The 18266-nt window shown below is 39.1% G+C and overlaps 3 protein-coding genes across 5 annotated transcripts in view; all 3 read left to right on the top strand.

The window, feature by feature from the left end:
• The first annotated feature begins 603 nt into the window (after positions 1-603).
• Positions 604-4503, top strand: LOC146317799 (guanine nucleotide-binding protein G(I)/G(S)/G(O) subunit gamma-5-like). Its single transcript, XM_084732685.1, has 3 exons — positions 604-821; positions 3072-3214; positions 4216-4503. Exons 1-2 carry the CDS (start codon positions 654-656, stop codon positions 3195-3197), a joined length of 294 nt encoding a protein of 97 aa, XP_084588811.1. The 5' UTR covers positions 604-653; the 3' UTR covers positions 3198-3214; positions 4216-4503.
• A 1367-nt stretch (positions 4504-5870) lies between these two features.
• Positions 5871-18266, top strand: part of gpt (glutamic--pyruvic transaminase) — a 31578-nt gene continuing 19182 nt past the window's right edge. The window contains exons 1-2 of one of the 3 annotated variants that reach the window (XM_084731416.1): positions 5871-5984; positions 13763-13949. In XM_084731416.1, coding sequence (XP_084587542.1) covers positions 5950-5984; positions 13763-13949 — 222 coding nt within the window. In that variant the 5' untranslated portion in view covers positions 5871-5949. Of the gene's footprint in view, positions 5985-13078; positions 13245-13336; positions 13950-18266 lie in introns of those variants that run through there. The other 2 variants (XM_084731417.1, XM_084731415.1) reach the window with 2 other exon arrangements.
• On the top strand, positions 5994-7738 carry fuz (fuzzy planar cell polarity protein). The gene has a single exon (XM_084731418.1). It carries the CDS (start codon positions 6337-6339, stop codon positions 7633-7635), a length of 1299 nt encoding a protein of 432 aa, XP_084587544.1. The 5' UTR covers positions 5994-6336; the 3' UTR covers positions 7636-7738.

Genomic DNA, 18266 nt, shown 5'->3' with positions numbered 1-18266 from the left:
GCAAATCAACACTGACAAATCAGATTTTAAGCTATAGATCTACCAAGTAGTGATTTGAACATATTGGGAGTTGGAATTCTCTCTCTCTCTCTCTCTCTCTCTCTCTCTCTCTCTCTCTCTCTCTCTCTCTCTCTCTCTCTCTCTCTCTCTCTCTCTCTCTCGGATTATATTGAATGCTTAAGTTTTAGTTAAACCTTCAATTGTTTACATTCCCTAGATGTATAAATTATAAGTATAATTTTAATGTAAGTATATATTGACATTAGATTGATAATGATCTGCTCTGCTGCAGCACAATAAAGATATTTTTAATTTAAAAGGTTTTATTCTGGCTGTAATTTGGCGCCATCAAGTGGGTGTAAATTGGAGTTTCAGTCATAAGGTCGTGTCTGGAAGGGAACCTTAGAAGCGAAACTCTCGCGAGATTTCTATGTGCAGTCTCTTCCTTTTGTGTCTTGTACAATCAAAGTGGGCACGATAATGGGACAACACTTTGGTTTAAATCTGATTATGTTTAGGGACAAATGCATTTGCTTAGAATTAGGCAGATATTATGGTTGTGGTTAAAATGATTACTCTCGCGAGTTCTGCCGCGGGTCAGGAGTTCCCTTCTAGTAACGACCCAGTCACAAGTGTGAACAACCGGAATCCGGATGTCATCATCTTTGCTTTTGTCTCAGCAGCATCCAGCCCAGAATCCACCCAGAGCACGGCGTCTGTTTTTCCTAAAACACACATCGAGAATGTCGGGCTCTAATCTCACGGCCATGAAAAAAGTCGTACAGCAGCTCCGCTTCGAGGCGAGCATAAACAGAGTGAAGGTAATTTATCTGCTTATTGTTTTTCTGACAAATAACCGAAAGGGAAATCTCAACCGTTAGTTACCCCGATCCGCTAACGACGCTAACTGGTGCCAGTGGCTAACAGTTAGTTAGCCGCTAATAGTCAACAGGCAGCAGGGCGTTGTTTGGACCGAAGGGGAAGTGTTTAAATAGCTTATACTCCGATATATCGTTAAGATTAATGTCACAGCATTTGACAAAGGGGAGATAATGCTGAGACCTTTGGCTTGTGGCAGCTACAAATCTCCTGTCTGAAGATTACCGGACTCGGGTTGTAATTTAACATACCTAAAAGTAAAGCTAGAAGTTACTCAACTACTTAAAGTCAAATGCGTTGTTTTGCTAGCAGCACAGCAAATGTATGGATTTCCAACATTTCTTACATCGTAAAATAAAGTTACAACGCAAACTAGCAAGAGAAATATGATAGCTCATTGATTAACGAGATAAAATGAACCAAGTAGTGAGTCAGTGTATTAGTAGACTAATAGATATATTGGTCGATATTGTTTACGCCGAATAAAATTTTCAGAATTTAAAGTATATACATATAAAAACATTTTTTGCAACGATCCCCCTAATGGTTAACAGTTATGACAAAGATGAGTAATGGGGGCAGAATATACAGTTTCACAATAAACTTAAATCTCCATAGTGCTATCAGGCCACTGAAACAGTAAACTTTTGGTAGTTTAATAGTTAGAAATAACCATAAATTAATAAATTCTTCCTATAAAGCTAATACTTAAAAACAACCTGTATTATGATCTGCTTAAATAAGTTACATATTGAACAATGTAAATTTCGATATTGATATAAACCAATATAGCTGTAATGGGCGGATATCAGGCCGATGATATTGGGAAAGCATTGGTAGCATAACCACAGTGTGGAAATAGTCTGTTGCTAGTGAAAGTAGTATAAATACAAACGCATCAGCGTTAAAATATACTTATAGTACCTGAAGTTCAAGTACTCATGATTCAAAATGTCCCATTTCAGAAGAACTGGCTATATATTACTGGATTATAATTTTGATGCAGTAATATGCTCATCACTGTAATGTTGCATCTGTTGAAGGTGGAGTTAATTTGAATTATTTAATGTACTGCTGGGTGACTTGTGAATTGAAGTTCAAGTAAAGTGTCACAACAATTCAGTACAGGCGTTTCCATAAAATTGAGGGGCTCCCAGGTGAGGGATTGAAAAAAACAGTGGCCACAATTAAAGTACCAGAGACCAAGATATTAGGGATGGGTGATACCAAACTTTTTAATCTGATATAATACCTATACTTTTTGTTTCAAATTTACATATGCCAATACAGATAATTTCTAAGCTGTGTATGTGATTTTTCAAAACAGTAGTTATTTTTAGGAGGGGGGAAAAGGTTTTATAATCTCATGCCACATTCCAGCCATTAATAACAAATTTGTTACAGAAGTAAATACAAGTACAAATAAATAAAAATGTTTGTGGTGATAAGTGTAAAAATAGTCTATCTTACAGAAATATTTTGATAAAATACTAACAAAATAAACAACTGTCTTCTTGCCTATGTTCATCCTTCTTATAACTTTTAGGTTGTGTTGTTTTTAAACATTTGAAGAGGTTACTCGTGCCGCTGCTGTGTGGCATGTTCCTGTTACAAAAAGCATATCTTCCTCTATTTTTTATCTGTAGGTGAAATGTTGCACACACTACATTTCCTTTCTGCCACTCTCTTACGAGTATGATGCTAAGATGTGTGTGACTGTGCACTTTGTTCTCATGTCTCATAGATTTCCACAGTCACATGACATGGGCCAGCTAAATATGTCTTGTCAGGGCTGTTTATTGGCAAGAATGTTATATGAAAGTACTGAAAACCTTTGGAAGTGAGTTTTGAAAAGTACCAAATGAGTAGCTTGTGAGCATCAAAGTATTGATCCCACAAAATTGATCCACCCATCTCTACAAGATATCCTGACTTTTTGTCTTTAGTATGGGTCAAGCATAAGAAATGCAGTTCATTATCATCATCATCCTTTTTTGATGATGTCATTAGGGCTGTATTTTCAAACTTTGAAAAGCTCCCTCCAGAGCCACAGAAAATATTATCCAACTGTTTTCCCTGGATAAGTTGTACTCAGGAGGAGTAAATTGTGCTAAAATGGTGAAGATCCCCTCAAACCTGTCTGAGATAAGCCCATGTCATGGTTTCCATGTTGATTCCTCATCTGTCACCAGGTCTCCCAGGCAGCGGCAGACCTTCAACAGTTTTGCATGCAGAACGCCTTGCAGGACCCTCTGCTCACCGGTGTGTCCTCCAGCACCAACCCCTTCAGGCCGCAGAAAGTCTGTTCCTTCTTGTGAAACCACTGTATTCATTGGTCAGTCCGCCACCCTGTTTACACAATTCACACACACACTCATACTGCACACTCATAACATACTCATTGTACATACTGCACAAACAATTGGTGTGGTTTCTGAAAAGCTTTATGCAAAAGTCTGACAGTAGTGTAAGTAGTGGTTAGAATTTCTTTAGAGCAGTTTGAGACAGGTTTTCCCTAAAATTTGTATTTCCAGTCATCTGACTCACCTGGTGCACACTACTGGTTTAAGCCTGCCATTGGTTGCTTGGTTTCAGTTGCCAGTGCGGCATCCATTATCTACGTTTTCAAAGTTCCCAGGAAACAACAACATCATTGGAGTTATCAACCTACATGCTGAAAATGACAAATTAGTGCCTGGGACATGGTATGAGTAGCTGTTACCTTTTCCTTTGGGGTGATTTAACCATTTTAATGCCAAGCCTCACCTCCTCAGGTGCAAATGTTGCACCAAAACAAGCTCCCTCTCAATGCTTTTTTGCAGCAGCACCATCACTGCATCCTGGGCTTAGCTACACCCAAGACATTTGTAATTTTTTTTTTTAAAGAAATGCAAACAAGGCAGGACAAGCTGCAGCTGATTTGCTCCTTTATTATACTTTTGATTAATCACAATGCATCTCTATTTGTGCAAATACAGCTGAATAGACCTTTTTCACAGCACCATTATAAAATGGTTCAGTAAACACAGATGTTGCTAATGATATTTATGATGACCAAAAATTTCCTGTGAGCTAACATGCACAATGGCAGCAGCCTGACTCTGTTTGACCTGAATGGAACAGGACCTTAATTAGTATCATAGATAACACCTGTGTTTACCCTCTTTATTACCCTACTTCATGTCATGAAAAAGGTCTGGAGTAAAAAGTAGATTATACACCACAAACCATTGTTTATACACATTCTAAAGAGAGTTGATACCTATACAAATATCTCTAAATCCTCAGTCTGATCTGTGTTGTATTTGTGTGTGGTTTTATCATCTCATTCTGCAGGCCTTCATTTTGATGCTACAGGGAAAAGTTGACCTCAACACTGCTCCTCATGCCAAGCCATTGTACTGCCACGGGATCTCTTGAGTGTAGAACACATTTGAAAAATGTCAGGAAGATGACCATCTATTTTCAGCCACAGTAGAAGAAGAAAGGAGACAGGTTTATTTTTCATGGCACAGTATGATTTTCGAGTAAATTATTGTGCCTTTTCTATTGTTCTATTTTAGTCATCACTGTTCTGGACTTTTTTGTATTTAATGAATAAAAAAACATTCTTTACTACTCCAATGTTTTGACTGGCTTTTTATGTTTTTTGCTACTCAGCAAATTATTTGACAGAATTGCATGATGACAGATATAACTGCTTGTAAAAAATCAATTGACAGAGCACTGTCAGAAGTATTTTAATGTATTTCAGAGATTATAATAGAAGCAGCTGATATTTAGATTATGAAATAGAAGAAATTCGGATGTCAGCTCAGAGGACATTGCATTTCCTAAGTTTTTCTTTCAATAAAAAACAAAAACAGATTTTAAACATACAAGCAGGGGATCTTGACAAGTAGTGGGAAAGGTGTTTCTACTTTTTCTAACGCGGGGGTAAATTTAAAAAATATCCTTGATCCTAGTTTGATCATAGTTGATCAATGATCAAACTATAAGATCAAAATTACAATAAATCAAAACAGCTAATCCCTTCTATTGTTGCTCCAAATTCCATAAAAAGGGCTCAAAAGTTAAAATATTCAATTCCTGGGGACCCACTACAGCCCACTCAGGGACCCCATGTGAACCACTGCTGAAAACACTGCTGAAAATTGAGACCAGAAATAGCGCAATGTAAACAAACTCCTTTACGAGTAAGTCTTGCATTATCATCTTAAGAATATGAGAAAGTGTAGGAGTAGTACAACTACTATTAAATATAATATGAAAATGAGATGAAATCAACTGACATGGTATTGGAGACGTTAGAAAAGTGTTTGTGTGAAAATTACATAACATGACTTGCCGAAATAAATAGCAGATGAGATGAAAACTTAAAATCCAAAGAGAGTCTTTTTAATTCCATATGTGACTTTCCCTGGTGTGGGATCAATGAAGTTTATCTCATCTTATTATCTTATGATATAAAATGGAAAGAGTACAAGTACCTCAAAATTCAGCACAGCCATGTTAGTTTACTAAATGTACCTGATTTCTTTGCAATGTTTGTTGTGATTACAATGTCTATTGATCTATAGATGAGATTTTAGCGGTACGGTCAAGTAATAAATCTAGTAACCACTGAGAAAACACTATCACCAGCGCCTCTCGCTGGTTTAAGTCGCGTCAAGAAGGGAACTCCAGGACCACGAAAGATCTCGCGAGACTAATCGTTTAAATCCAAACTGCGATCTTTCCCTAACCATAACCAAACATTCCTGTCCCTTCTCTGATCTTGACTACGGATTTACCACAGTATAAAATGCATTTCGTTTGTTCAACTGTAAGACAAAGAAACGAATTGTGCAGTCTCGCGAGAATTTCTCAAATCTTGGGTTCCCATCTATGGGAACGACTCGCAGGTCTCGCGAGAAGGGAACAGTCGGTTGTGAACAGCACATCTATGAACTCTAGGGACTGAACCCAGGTCGGTCTTGTTGCCCTGCTTCCTCATCTGTTACAAGGGAGCTCGTAAATCACAACTGCAGCTCGACCAGCCGAATGAGACCGCCCTCTACAGTGTGAAGAATGAATCATGGGACATCGTTACTGTGGAAACGACGGTAACTTCTTCTGTCAACTAGCATGTTAGTTAGAACAAAAGCGTATGGACATGTGTGTGAAGTCCAGCCATGATAGAGGGGTTTGCTGCATGTTATCTGTTGTCTTGTCGTTGTTTGTACACGGCTCAGCAGCTTTCTTCTGCTGCAAAAGGGTTTAAAGCTAACGCGATGCTAACGGGTTAGCATAACGGATATAAGCCTACAGCCAGATACAACTGTTAACTGGTCGTTTGGTTGTGATTATACAACCAGCTCAATGAAGACCGTTACTCGACTGGCTCTGTAGTCCGCTGCAGCTGAAAAACAAGGCTGTACTGTGCATGCTAGTTTTTTGCACAGCTAGTCCAACTTCATGATGATGCTCCAGGATGGCTCCACACAGCTCCTCTGTCTCACAGCCAGCAGTGGAGTCCCTCTCTTCACCAGAGGAGCCTCCAAACAGCTGCCCTTCTCTGTCATCGGCTCCCTGAACGGTGTCCACATGTTCGGAGGGGGTCAGGGAGCAATACTGTCCTCCTGTGAGACTGAAGGTGGGGGTAAGGTGGTGTGGAGGGTTTTCCAGGACAGTGTGATGCTCATCGCTGTGACTGGAGGTGGACATGGAGGTGCAGGGAGCAGTAAAGAGGAGGAGGTCCGCTTACAACGCCTCCTGGAGAATGTGTGGAGCTGCATGGTTCTGGTGTTGGGGCGGGATGAGCTGGCCAATGTCAGGAACGTGGAGAGGCTGAAGAGAGACTTACGATCCTGCTTCAGCCTCATTGATCTGCTGTTAGAGGAGAGGCAAGAGGGCATCCTGGGTAACCTGACACACTGTGCCGATTCACTGCTGCCCCCTAACCCCACTCTTCTTCAGGAGGCTGTGGATGGCTTCGCTCAGGCTGCAGACAGTGAGTTTGGCTGCCTCATCATCCATGGACGGATAGCTGCAGCGACTGAGAAGTGGTGGCGCCTTGCTCCACAGGAAGTAGTGCTGCTCTCTGCATTGATGCGTTCCCTGTCTGCTTCTGGATCAGCCTCTTGTGATTACCCAGTGTTCCTTCCTCAGGGCAGCCCAACTGTGGCCCACCGCCTACTCCGCTTCCAGCTGCTCCCTGGGGCAGATGTGTGCGTGCTGTGTGGCCCAACCCCTTCCCTGCAGAGAGCAGAAAGTGGGCTTGTGGTCCGTTTCTGGACACCCCTGGTGGAGACCCTGAGGGACTGCCTAGCTGTTGGTGAACGCTGCTTACCTGGATCTGTATCCCTGCGCCCTGACGTGCTGGCACTTCTTCTCATCAACCGTGAAACACGGCGCTCAGTCTCCTGTGTGCGGACTAATCCGCTCAGTGATCCTCCATTACCATCCAAGGCCCGCTGCTGGGAGCTGTTGAAGCTCTTCTACATCTTCAGCACGACACGCTACTTCACCCAGGAGGAGAACTCGTGTGTCTCCTTAGAGGAGAAGGCTCAAAGAGGCAACACTGAAGACTTTGTCCTCGGATTCTCCCACCAGCCGCTACAGTGCTATCTTGTGACAGAAGAGTGCAAAAGCTACGGGCTTCAGACACCACAGCACCAGCTGTTCCTGCTCACCCCACTGTCCGTGCCCACCTTTGCACTGCGTACAGTGGCCAGACAGACTCTTTCTGATATAGTTACTGCCACTGGATTTTAACTGAACCATTTACTTTGTTGCAAGTAAAGGTGCAACTATAACTATCAATTAATCTACCAATTATTTTCACAATTAAATGTTTAGTCTATAAAATGTGTCACAGAGACTAAATTGATGTCTAAAGTTTTTTTTTCTTTTCTCCAATCATAAATCCTAAACCCAAAGTCTCTTCACATAGTATCATAAATGACAAAAAAAGCTGCGAATTCCCACATTTAAGCAGCTTGAGCTAGCAAGTTTTCGCTTGGAAACTGACAAACAATCGATCATCAAAAGAGCTGTTAACTAATTAACTTTGGATCAATTAATTGACTAATCATTGCAGCTCTAGTTCATTTTTGGGAGACCCACCATCTTTGAATGTATTAATTTACAGGTGAATAGCCAATCATAGCCTCTTACAGAAGCTGTATTATAGCTACCTGTAATGTGAATTAACCACTGATATTTTGATTTATCTTATATCTTTAGTGTTGACTGCAAACACATATAATTACATGTTGACTAAAAGAAATAGAGTTATAAAAATATGTTTCTATCTGTCCATCTTTTGTAAAGACAATGACAGACCACTGGTAAGAGGTGTACAACAGAAAAGGATATCACTGTCAACAGTCTCACCAGGTTATTTTAATTAAACTGCTGCTCAAGAATTAAAAAGACCAGTGTGTCGGACTTAGTTGCATCTAGCAGTGAGGCTGCAGATTGCAACCAGTTGAATACTGCTCACCTCACCGTCTCCTTCCAAGCGTGTAGGAGAAACTACGATGGACATGAAACTCAAAATGAGAAAGTGTCTGTGTATAGAGCCAGTATTTGTTGTCTAATTTGACTTACTGTACAAACATGGTGGTGAAACATGGAGACCTCTGTGAAAGAGGACCTGCACCCTCTGTAGATATAAACGGCTCAGTCTAAACAAACACAATGATTATTATTTTCAGGTGATTATACACAAATGAAAGCATAATTATCAATATTATATTACATTTCTGTCATATTCTGCCAGTAGATCCTTACACACTTACACACTGGTCATTTTAATCTGGACGAAAACATGAAAATAATTGAAAATGTCATATCACAGTGAACAGCTTTGAGCTTTGTTTTGCATTCAAGAGATAAGTAACAGTTGTGTCTAACTTCAGTGCCTTCAAGGCCATCCCTGTCAGAGGAATGCTGGTTAGATTACTGAACACTAACATTATCACTTGGATACTGACTATATATCAAAATGTATTAGAGAATCATGTGAAAATGTAACACTGGAATAATTAAGTGCCTGCTGTTATTTTCAAAAATAATGAAGTTATTTATTTGTTTGTGCTAGTTTAAATCCTTAATACAGTTGGCTACTTTCTGTGGGTCTTTGGATTATTGAGTGGTTTATTCACATTTTTCTTTTTGCTAATATGGTAGTGATAATGTGCTCTGTTAGTTGAACATTTCATTGCAAAACATGACCACTGTGCAAATGCATAAGAAAGTAGTAAGTAGTATTTTAATTTACACTGTCAATTCATACGCACAACTTTTTCTTGATAGTTATGAGGCACAGACAGTAGACACTGTGAGTATATGTGTATTTAACTTCAAAGCAACAATTCATCCCAAAATCACAAATACAGATTTTCCCTCTTACCTGTAGTGCTATTTATCCATCAAAGTTGTTTTGGTGTGAGTTGCCAAATTTTGAAGATATCACTTGTATAGATGTCTGCCTTCTCTCTAATATAATGGTACTGGATGGTGCTCCTCTTGTGCTGGTCAAGGAGTCAAAAAAATACATTTTAAAAACTCGAAAGCAATTTCTCTTTCTTTAGTGTAGAAAGAAAGGGCCAGAGGAATTTATGATTCAGGGGTGAACTGCCCCTTTAAGAAAAAACATTAAAACAGCAAAAGCATTTGTCTGGAATTCTGTTCTATAACTCATCGTTACGTAATACAAAAAAATCCCATGAAAACTGTCTGTATTCTGCACCACATAATGATATAATAGCAGTGGCAGGGACTATTTACCAAACACACACATCATTATTGAATGAATACTTGGTGGAATGATAATTGCAGTGTTTTTTGTTTCTTATAACCGCACTGATCATTTCAAGAAACTTTTTGCAGTCCCTCTTTTCATTGTGAAGGCACTGGAGTTGTCACAATACCAGCATTCAGATACAATAAAAGTATAAAAACAGATACTCCATACCTCCACAGTAAAAAGAAATAAAGGCCTTGGCACACAAAATAGGGTTACTTTTTAGCAGTCCTAAGGGGGCACTTGAATCATTTTTTTAATAGCTTTGGTACTTTTGATACTAAAAGTAACACATTTTAAACACATGGTATTAAGAAGTCCCGAAGCACTGATGCTTTTGAAAACTTTAGAAGGCACAGAGTTTTACTAAAAGCCACACTTACATCCAAGTATGTAGTTTTTAATCCCAGATTATATGCTCTTCATGCTCATGTTGTGTGTGCCCTGCCATCAAGGGGACTATAAACATTGCTGAGCAACAGAGACACAAAACAGAAATATTCACCTGAAGCCACATGGTTTCGGATGTGGAGGAAGTAATCAGATATTTTACTTGAGTAAAAGTAGCAATACTACAGTGTAAAAATACTCTGCTACAAGTCTTGTCTTCCTTAACTAAAAGTACAAGTATCAGCATTGAAACATACTTAGAGTACCAAAAGTGAAGTACTCATTATGTAGAATGTCCCATTTCAAAATAATGTTTATGAAAGTATAATAAGTTATGTGTTAATGTGTGTATCCAGGGTCCAAAATTGACCATTTTTTGCCCATCAGCAGCTCAATAGTTTACCATTGTTTTTTGGTTGGAAAGTGAAGCAAAACTACCAGCTACTCGCGTAATTTATCAGCATTTGGCTGGAGCTAGTTTTGGTCCCTGTGTGCGTCACTTTAATGTTACAGCTGGTAGAGATGGTGCTCATTTCAATGGCTTCATATTAGGGCCGTCTCAGGGGCAGATTTAGTCATTTTAGGGCCTAAGAAAACACAAGTGTGGGGCCCTCCACATCCCTCGTTCTCCCCCTCTTTCAATCTTAGAAATAAATTTCTATTTATGGTGGAGTGTGGGGGATAAATTGAGGAGTCTCACAGCCTCAGGAATGGTACTGCTCCGTAGTCTGGTGCTGGGACAGTGGATACTTCCGTATCTCTTGCCAGATGGCAGCAGGGTGAACAGGCCATGGCTAGGGTGGGTGTTGTCTTTCAATATCCTCCCACTTCCTCCTTTTTCAGCACTGCTGGGGTAACTTTGGTTCATTTTTCAACAGTCTGCACACCACGCAGAGCCATTTGTTTACATCAGTTGGCAACAGTCTTTCTGAATCATTTCTGCAAATGTGCAGGTAGATCACTGAATAGTCCAAGTCACTGTGGAGGCCCTGGACACATAAGCTAGCATAATTATTACATTTTAGCATATTGATTTTTTTAATTAATTAATAATTCGCAAAAAGTTAAAAAAAAAAAAAGAAAAAAGAAAACAAACAAAAAACTTTTTAACCAAAAGTTTGTGAGGCAATTGAAGCTATCCTAGGTAACTTGGGGCTTAAGGCAATTGCTGACCTTTGGCAACTGGTAAGTCCCCCTCTGGGCTAGAGGGGTTATGATTCAAGCAAGGTGATATATTGCTTTTTCAAATCTAATTTTAGGAAAACTAATAGTATAAAGAACACACCAACAAATAATAAAAGCTGACCTTAAAAAGTTTTTTATGCAATTAGAACAGTGACAATAGATAACAATGCTGCTTTTAGTGCATACACACAGAAAAAAACAAGATAAAATGAAACACTGCTGCAAATTTTTGGATGTATTATTATATCACAATACAGTGTTTTTGAGAATCAATACAGTATCCTACAACATAATATTGCAGTACTCAAGTTTGTCCCTATTTTATAAACCCTTACTTCACCTCACTACTACTAGCTTAATGTATAATATGTCGTAATTTATTTGTTGATTTATATTCTGTGTTAATAATCTAAATATGCAAAGTAATTAGTAACCACAGCTGCCAACTAAATTCAGAGTAAAAAATACATTTGCCTCCAAAATGTAGTGGAGTAGAAGTATAAATTAGCATAAAATAAAAAAATACAATCATCAATCATCATACACTCTGTACTTAAGTACAGTTTGAGTAAATGTACTAAGGGGTGGATTTGGTCATTTTGGAGCCTAAGGCAAACACAGACGTAGGGCCCTCTGAAACCCTGAATCAATAATAAATCATAAAAATAAACAATTGTTTATGGTGGCATGCGGAGGATAAATTGAGGAGTCTCACAACCTCAGTAAAAGAAGCTGTTCTTAAGTTTGGTGGTACGGCAGCAGATACTTCTGTATCTCTTTCCAGGAGGATGTAGGGTAAACAGGTCGTGGCTCCAGTTAGTATTGTAGTATTCAGTCACTTCATTCTTTTTTTTAAGCACGACTGGGGCTTCATTTTTCAACAGACCATTTCCCAGTTCCCATTTGAAGACAGTGTTTTTGAAACATCAATTTTCTGTCTCTTCATTTTACCTCCACTATCTTGCCATCGCAGTTTAGCTCCTAACTACCAGCAATCATGGATGACATGTAAACGTTACATGCATGATCATCACAACTTAGCAGGCTGACATTGAAACAAAAATAGAGGAAAGACAGAACTTATTTTAAATTACTTGTCAGTGATCTCATGCTCTATGCATTTGAAATTTTGTAGCATTTTGATGGTATTATGTGTTTTCAAGTTAATTTATTTCGCAAGAATGTTTCTGACATTCTTCCGTGTACCACTCGAGGGAGCCTGTGTACCACCTGTGGCACAGGTACCACGGTTTGAGAATCTAGGCAATAAACAATATTCCAATATACATCTTGACATACACATTTGCTCTAAAGGAACATGTGGTAAATTGACAAATAGTGCAAACACATGACAATCCTATAGAATATAATGCATTGTTGTAGAATAAACAACCCAACAGTATACAAAGTAATTAGGGTTAGGCATTATGGATATTGGTGCTTTCACAAAATATTATGCAAAAAAATAGTACTAATGTGGTTAGAAAGATGAAGTTGTAAAGGCAAATAACTGAACAGCTTGAGCAATCTGGTGAGTTCAGAAAATTGCATCAACTTACTGTGATGCAGCCTTTAAAACCACAAAGACAACACTACTGGTATATCAGGAAAGAACAATATCCAAAAATGAGGGGACATTCAGTCACATATCACAGCATTGATGTAATATGAATATACTGCCCAGCTATACTCTCTCTTTGTATATATTCTGATTGCACAAGTTGGTATTGTCAGATGAATTTGCATTAAACCACCTCAGCCTATAGAGTGGGCTCCAGTGGAGATAGGAGGAGCACATTTTTGTTATATTCTCCTCCCAAACCACATGGACTCCTCTGGTCCAAAAGTGTGAGGCGGTGCGGTGGACTGGAGACAAAGTTGGGACGCCTTTCCCGGCTTATTGGTTTTTACACTGTCTCTTTCTGAGCCACGTCAGTCGTCCAAAGCAGTTTGGGCTCAGTCGGTAACCGTAGAACCGAACCCGTCTGGCAGCCTCACGGTGGGTAGGATAACGGGGCAGAGGGGGGTGGGATAACGGGTGACATGAAGCCACACAAAGGGGAGGGATAGCTGCGGCGCAGACATGTGTGCAACCCCAAACTTTCAGGAGCGTTTAGAGTAACCGGACAGGGTTTAGAGGAACATCCCGGGAAGTTAATCTTTATCCTTAAATTTGATTTTAGTCGAAGCCCCATGAAGGTAGCAGTTGCACCTACGACCGGTCCAAAGGTCTGAGCGCTCAGTCAGTATTTATAGGAGCACAACTTACACAACTTTGACTCTCGAGTGGAGTGAAGCAACCGGTGTGCTGCAGGTCGCCGTGCACCGCAGACAGGCTTTTAAAGTTTCCCAAGAAGGCAGAGTAGAAATGTCGGCCACGCGGATTCAGCTGTTATCACCCAGGAACGTGCAGTTTTTAAGGGGCTGCACTGGAGCGCAGCCGTCCCGCGGCGGTGGTGCTGCTCCCGGGGTCCGCTCACTCACCTCTTCCCCTCTGTCCTCCTCTTCTACCGGCAGAGCTCTGTCGAGTCTGACTGCGACGCGCCGCGGGCTCCCCAAAGAGAAGATGACCGAGAATGGAGTGTCGAGCCGGGCCAAGGTGCTGACCATCGACACCATGAACCCCACGGTGAAGAAGGTGGAGTACGCCGTGCGGGGGCCCATCGTGCAGCGGGCGGTGGAGCTGGAGAAGGAGCTCTCTCAGGTTCGTGCAATCTCAGTGTCCATACCACCTGTTATGGAAGCTCATTTATGTCGGTAAAAGACAAAATATCCCCATGGTAAATCATAACTATGACATAAAAAGTCAAAATAAACACTGAAAAAGTAATAATTATGAGATAAAATGTGAAGTTGTGAGCTAAAAAGTATAAATTATGAGCTAAAAGTAATGATTGCAAGATAAAAAGTTAAAATGATGCAATAAAAAGTTGTAATTATGAGATAAAAAGCCATAATTATGAGATTAAAAATCGAATTTATGCAGCTAAAGATAAAATTATGAGATAAAAGTCTAGATTGTGTGATGAAAAAAATAAATATTTGAAGTCATAGTAATGAAATAAAGTCATAATTCTTGTCTTTCTTTAAAAATACTGTTGATCTCATAATTTTGACATTTTAAATCTCATAATTATGATTTACCTTGGGGATACTTTATTTCTTTAATGGCAAAAATGAGCTTCCACCCTCTGTGATACGGACTTGCATGCTTGTTTCATCTCATCATTGCTCTATTGGCCAGACTGTGGCTACAAGCTGTGCACCTCATTGTGGAATAATATAAACCAGTTTGCCCAGCATATTTTCTATCAGGAGAAATGCATTATTTCCAGTGGTGGAAGAAGGAATTTTACTTGAGTAAAACACTGTAAAAAAATCAGCTGTTTGTTTTAATTTCAAGTAAGTGTGCAGGGTACCATAAGTTGACTGAATGTGAAAAGACACGTTGAGTTTATTCAAAACAAATTAACATTACTTGTCCATCAGACTTGATATTAATTCGGTTGACCTTGAGGAAATGTTCAATAAGCTTCAGATATTAAGTTGAACCAACAATTCTTCAGTCACAAACAAATGTGATTTCCTTTTATCTCAGTTTGAAAAAGTCAGTTCTTCTTTTCCCATAAAGACCTTACAGCTTCAGCTGCTTCTGTTGGAGCTACTTTGTTCCAGCATCAGCACAAACATAATAGTGAAACTGCTCCCTGCGAATTTACAGTTCAACTGTGGGGGTGGAGACTGAATTCAATACTGACCTTCATCATGGTTTTCAACCTTGACTTATCTTAAAGTGAGAGAGACACACAGCAAGTGTTCATCAATCTACATTTTATTCAAACTATAAAAAGAAGGGTCTCCGGAGGGTTTTAACTCTTTACCAGTGCAACTCAGGCTTAAAGTTAGAAGAACTCATGTTTATAATTTCTGAAGTGTTCTGAAAATAAATACTAGAAATTTAGGTTTAATTAGCTTGAGAAAGTAATGCTTGTATATTTAAGTTAATGACAAAACATTGGGTGATTCCACTAGATTTATGTATTATTCTTGTTTTGACAGTGAAGTAGAATTACCGTAGTCAAAAAATACTCAAGCAAAAGCCCTGAATTCAAAATGCTACTTCAGTAAAAGTTTAGAAGTATCATCAGTAAAATGTACTTAAGAGTATGAAAAGTAAAAGTTGTCATTATGCAGAATGACTGATTTTACTACATTGTTCTTTTTTTTATCACTAACAAATGCTTGTAAGAACATTTTGATGTTGTAGTTTTAGATAATTATTATTTTTTTTAAATTTTAGATGTGTTTTATATATTTTTATGTAATATATATATGTGAGTATATAACTGGGTAATTAGTAATTTAGTACTGCATCACATCGTTGTCCAATCATATGTCTATGTGTAAAAAGTTACTAACTAGTAGTAATGAAAGAAGTCTAAGTTAGTGCAAAATAAATGTAGAAGAGTAAAAAAATCTAAAAAAAGAGCAAAAGAAATTCCTCTGAAATGTAGAGAAGTAAAAGTATGTAGCATAACATTGAAATACTCAAGTAAAGTACATTTTAAAATTCTACTTATGAACAGTAAATGTATTTAGTTACTTTCCACCACTGATCACTCCACATGACACGTGTTAGATTTCAGTTTAACGGAGACTCAGTGTGTTTATTTACTGCTGATGAATGCATGTGGGTTCTTTCTGGTTGAGTGTTGAGAGTCCAGTCAGGGTTTTTCATCAGGCATAATTACAAATCAGCAGGTTTCCATTCCTGGTTATGTTTTCACTATTACCGTCTGAAGAAAACCATATCTTATCACTGGCTGTGCTACACGCCCTCCTGTCAAAGTCCATCAGTCACTCCTGAGAGGCTGATCAAAATCTGAGTAGACTGACGCGATCCAGATATTTGTCTTTGATGCCTGATGTTAATGTCTAACCTATTTTTAAGCCCTGTTGTTGTTCCATAATGAACTGTGATTTCCAAACCACAGTTGCTGATGAGGAGGTGGTCAGTGTGAGAGGACAAAGTCCGCAGTCTAAACCAGAGACGGCTGTGTTTTTCTGTTTTGTTATCAGGACTCTCACTGCCTGACCTACTTGTAATGTACATCCTGTATATGTTGCCTCACTTTACCTTCCCTACCTCCAAAGTGTTCAACTTGGCCCAACTGTTGTATCTTTTAACAGCCATAGATGAGCTTAGACTGTTATCTTTGTAGTAAATGTCTAAAAATCAGTAGAAATAACTATTTCAGGCTCACTGCTCCAGTGTTCAGTGTTTTAAATTGGCTCTTTCAATCCATAATATAAACTGATTTTGTTTTTCATCATAGATATTATTGGTCCTTTCCTTAAAAACAGACCATTTGTGCATTTCTATTTAATTAACTTTATTCAGATTTTAATGTGAGTAACATAAAACATGCAATAAGTAACTCAGAGGTGATTTGAAGGAGTAGAAAGAACAGACATTTGTGTTACAGTGTAGAGAGTAAAAGTTAAAAAAGTTGTCAGAAAAATAAATCCCCAAGTTAGGTACCTGAAGTGATCATGTAGCTTGTGACTGATGACATGTTGTGTATTGCAGAAGGTAGAAGCAGCTGAGGTGATAAAATAAGTTTGTTGTGTTACCAGTCTTGATTGGGAGGCTATTTGCTGCAGTTTGCTCACAACACTGTTCTGATAGTTGTCCATTTGTCCATGGGGACAGCAGACTGAGCAAGACGTCCTGCTCTTTAGCGACGCTCTCCAGCTCCTCTTCTACCTCAGCTAGCTCCTTGCAACGAGAAGGAGCAATGGTTCTACTCTGTGCTCCCTCCAGTCCCTGAGTTGGCTTAAAAAAATCAAAAAAACTGTCACACTGGCGCACTCATTTGGCGTGCTGTTGTCATATGTATCGCTAAGTGCTTCGTGTGGATGGGGCAACCAAAGCAATACAAATTGTCTCTTAGCACCACACGATATGATTGGCTGGTTATGAGCCAGGGCGCGAGCACATGTAGGGTTTGCCTGTTAGATGATTAGCTGTTTGCATGTCACTCATTGGTGGGATGCATTTAATGCATTTAAGTGAAACTGTTGTACATTTTACTTTTTTATTGCTGTTGATGTCGTGTCTATCAATGATACTTGTACTGTATGAGCCAGAAGTTATTTCTTTAACAAATTTTTTGTCACTGTGCTGTTGAATACTATCAAGGAAAATAATTTAGGTTGTTTCTGGCACATTGACATCTAATTTAATGTGATAATGAAATTAAACAGAGCCTAATCATTTTAAGTGATGTGATTTACCACAGCTGTTTGGTGCTGGGAAAGCTTGAAAATGTTTACAGTTTGGGATGGTTCTTCAAATTAAAGCGGCACAGAATCCCATTTTCTATCTTGTTAAAATCCCTGCAGCACTGGACAGTCCCAGGACATGTGAATGATCTCTGGTCAACCCACATCTCCTCCAACATAAAGCTGATAGTGAACGTTTATCAAACATCGAACCTTTCAGTGGAGCCCAGAAACATCTCTCTTTATCTTATAATCGAATTCTTTCCATCACTTTCTTTTTAAACCGTTGTGGCATCTCTCACAGATTTCCTCACGAGTGCTTTCCTCAATAATTATATGTAATTCTAACTTCCAATTCTCTTGTGTGTTTCCTTTCGTTCTCTTCTTTTAAAGCCCTGTCTGTTCCCTTCCTGCTGCACCGTTTATGGTGATGATGTGGCAGCCAGCTGTTAGTGTACCGAGTGCAGTCTGGTGTGAAAACTGTCCTCTCTTGAGTGCTTTGCTCAGAAAGGGATGAGTATGCGAACAGTTTCTCGCGCAGGTGAAAGGCACAGCGGGGACTGTAATGACAGAGCTGACCTTTTTAACCAGATGGCTCACCGACATCATAGATTTTATGTTCTGTTTGCTTTGACCAGTGTTATCCACAGCTGACCCCCCCATTCTTTACAGGATATTTATTTTCTTCTCGACTGAACAAGAGTTTGATCAGGCGTTATCGAATTGGTATTTAGAT

This window comes from Lutjanus erythropterus, chromosome 12, assembly GCF_056507025.1.
Source record: "Lutjanus erythropterus isolate fLutEry1 chromosome 12, fLutEry1.hap2, whole genome shotgun sequence".
Taxonomy (NCBI): domain Eukaryota; kingdom Metazoa; phylum Chordata; class Actinopteri; order Lutjaniformes; family Lutjanidae; genus Lutjanus; species Lutjanus erythropterus.
The sequence above is the reverse complement of the archived record's forward strand: the minus strand, read 5'-3'. Positions and strand labels throughout refer to the sequence as shown.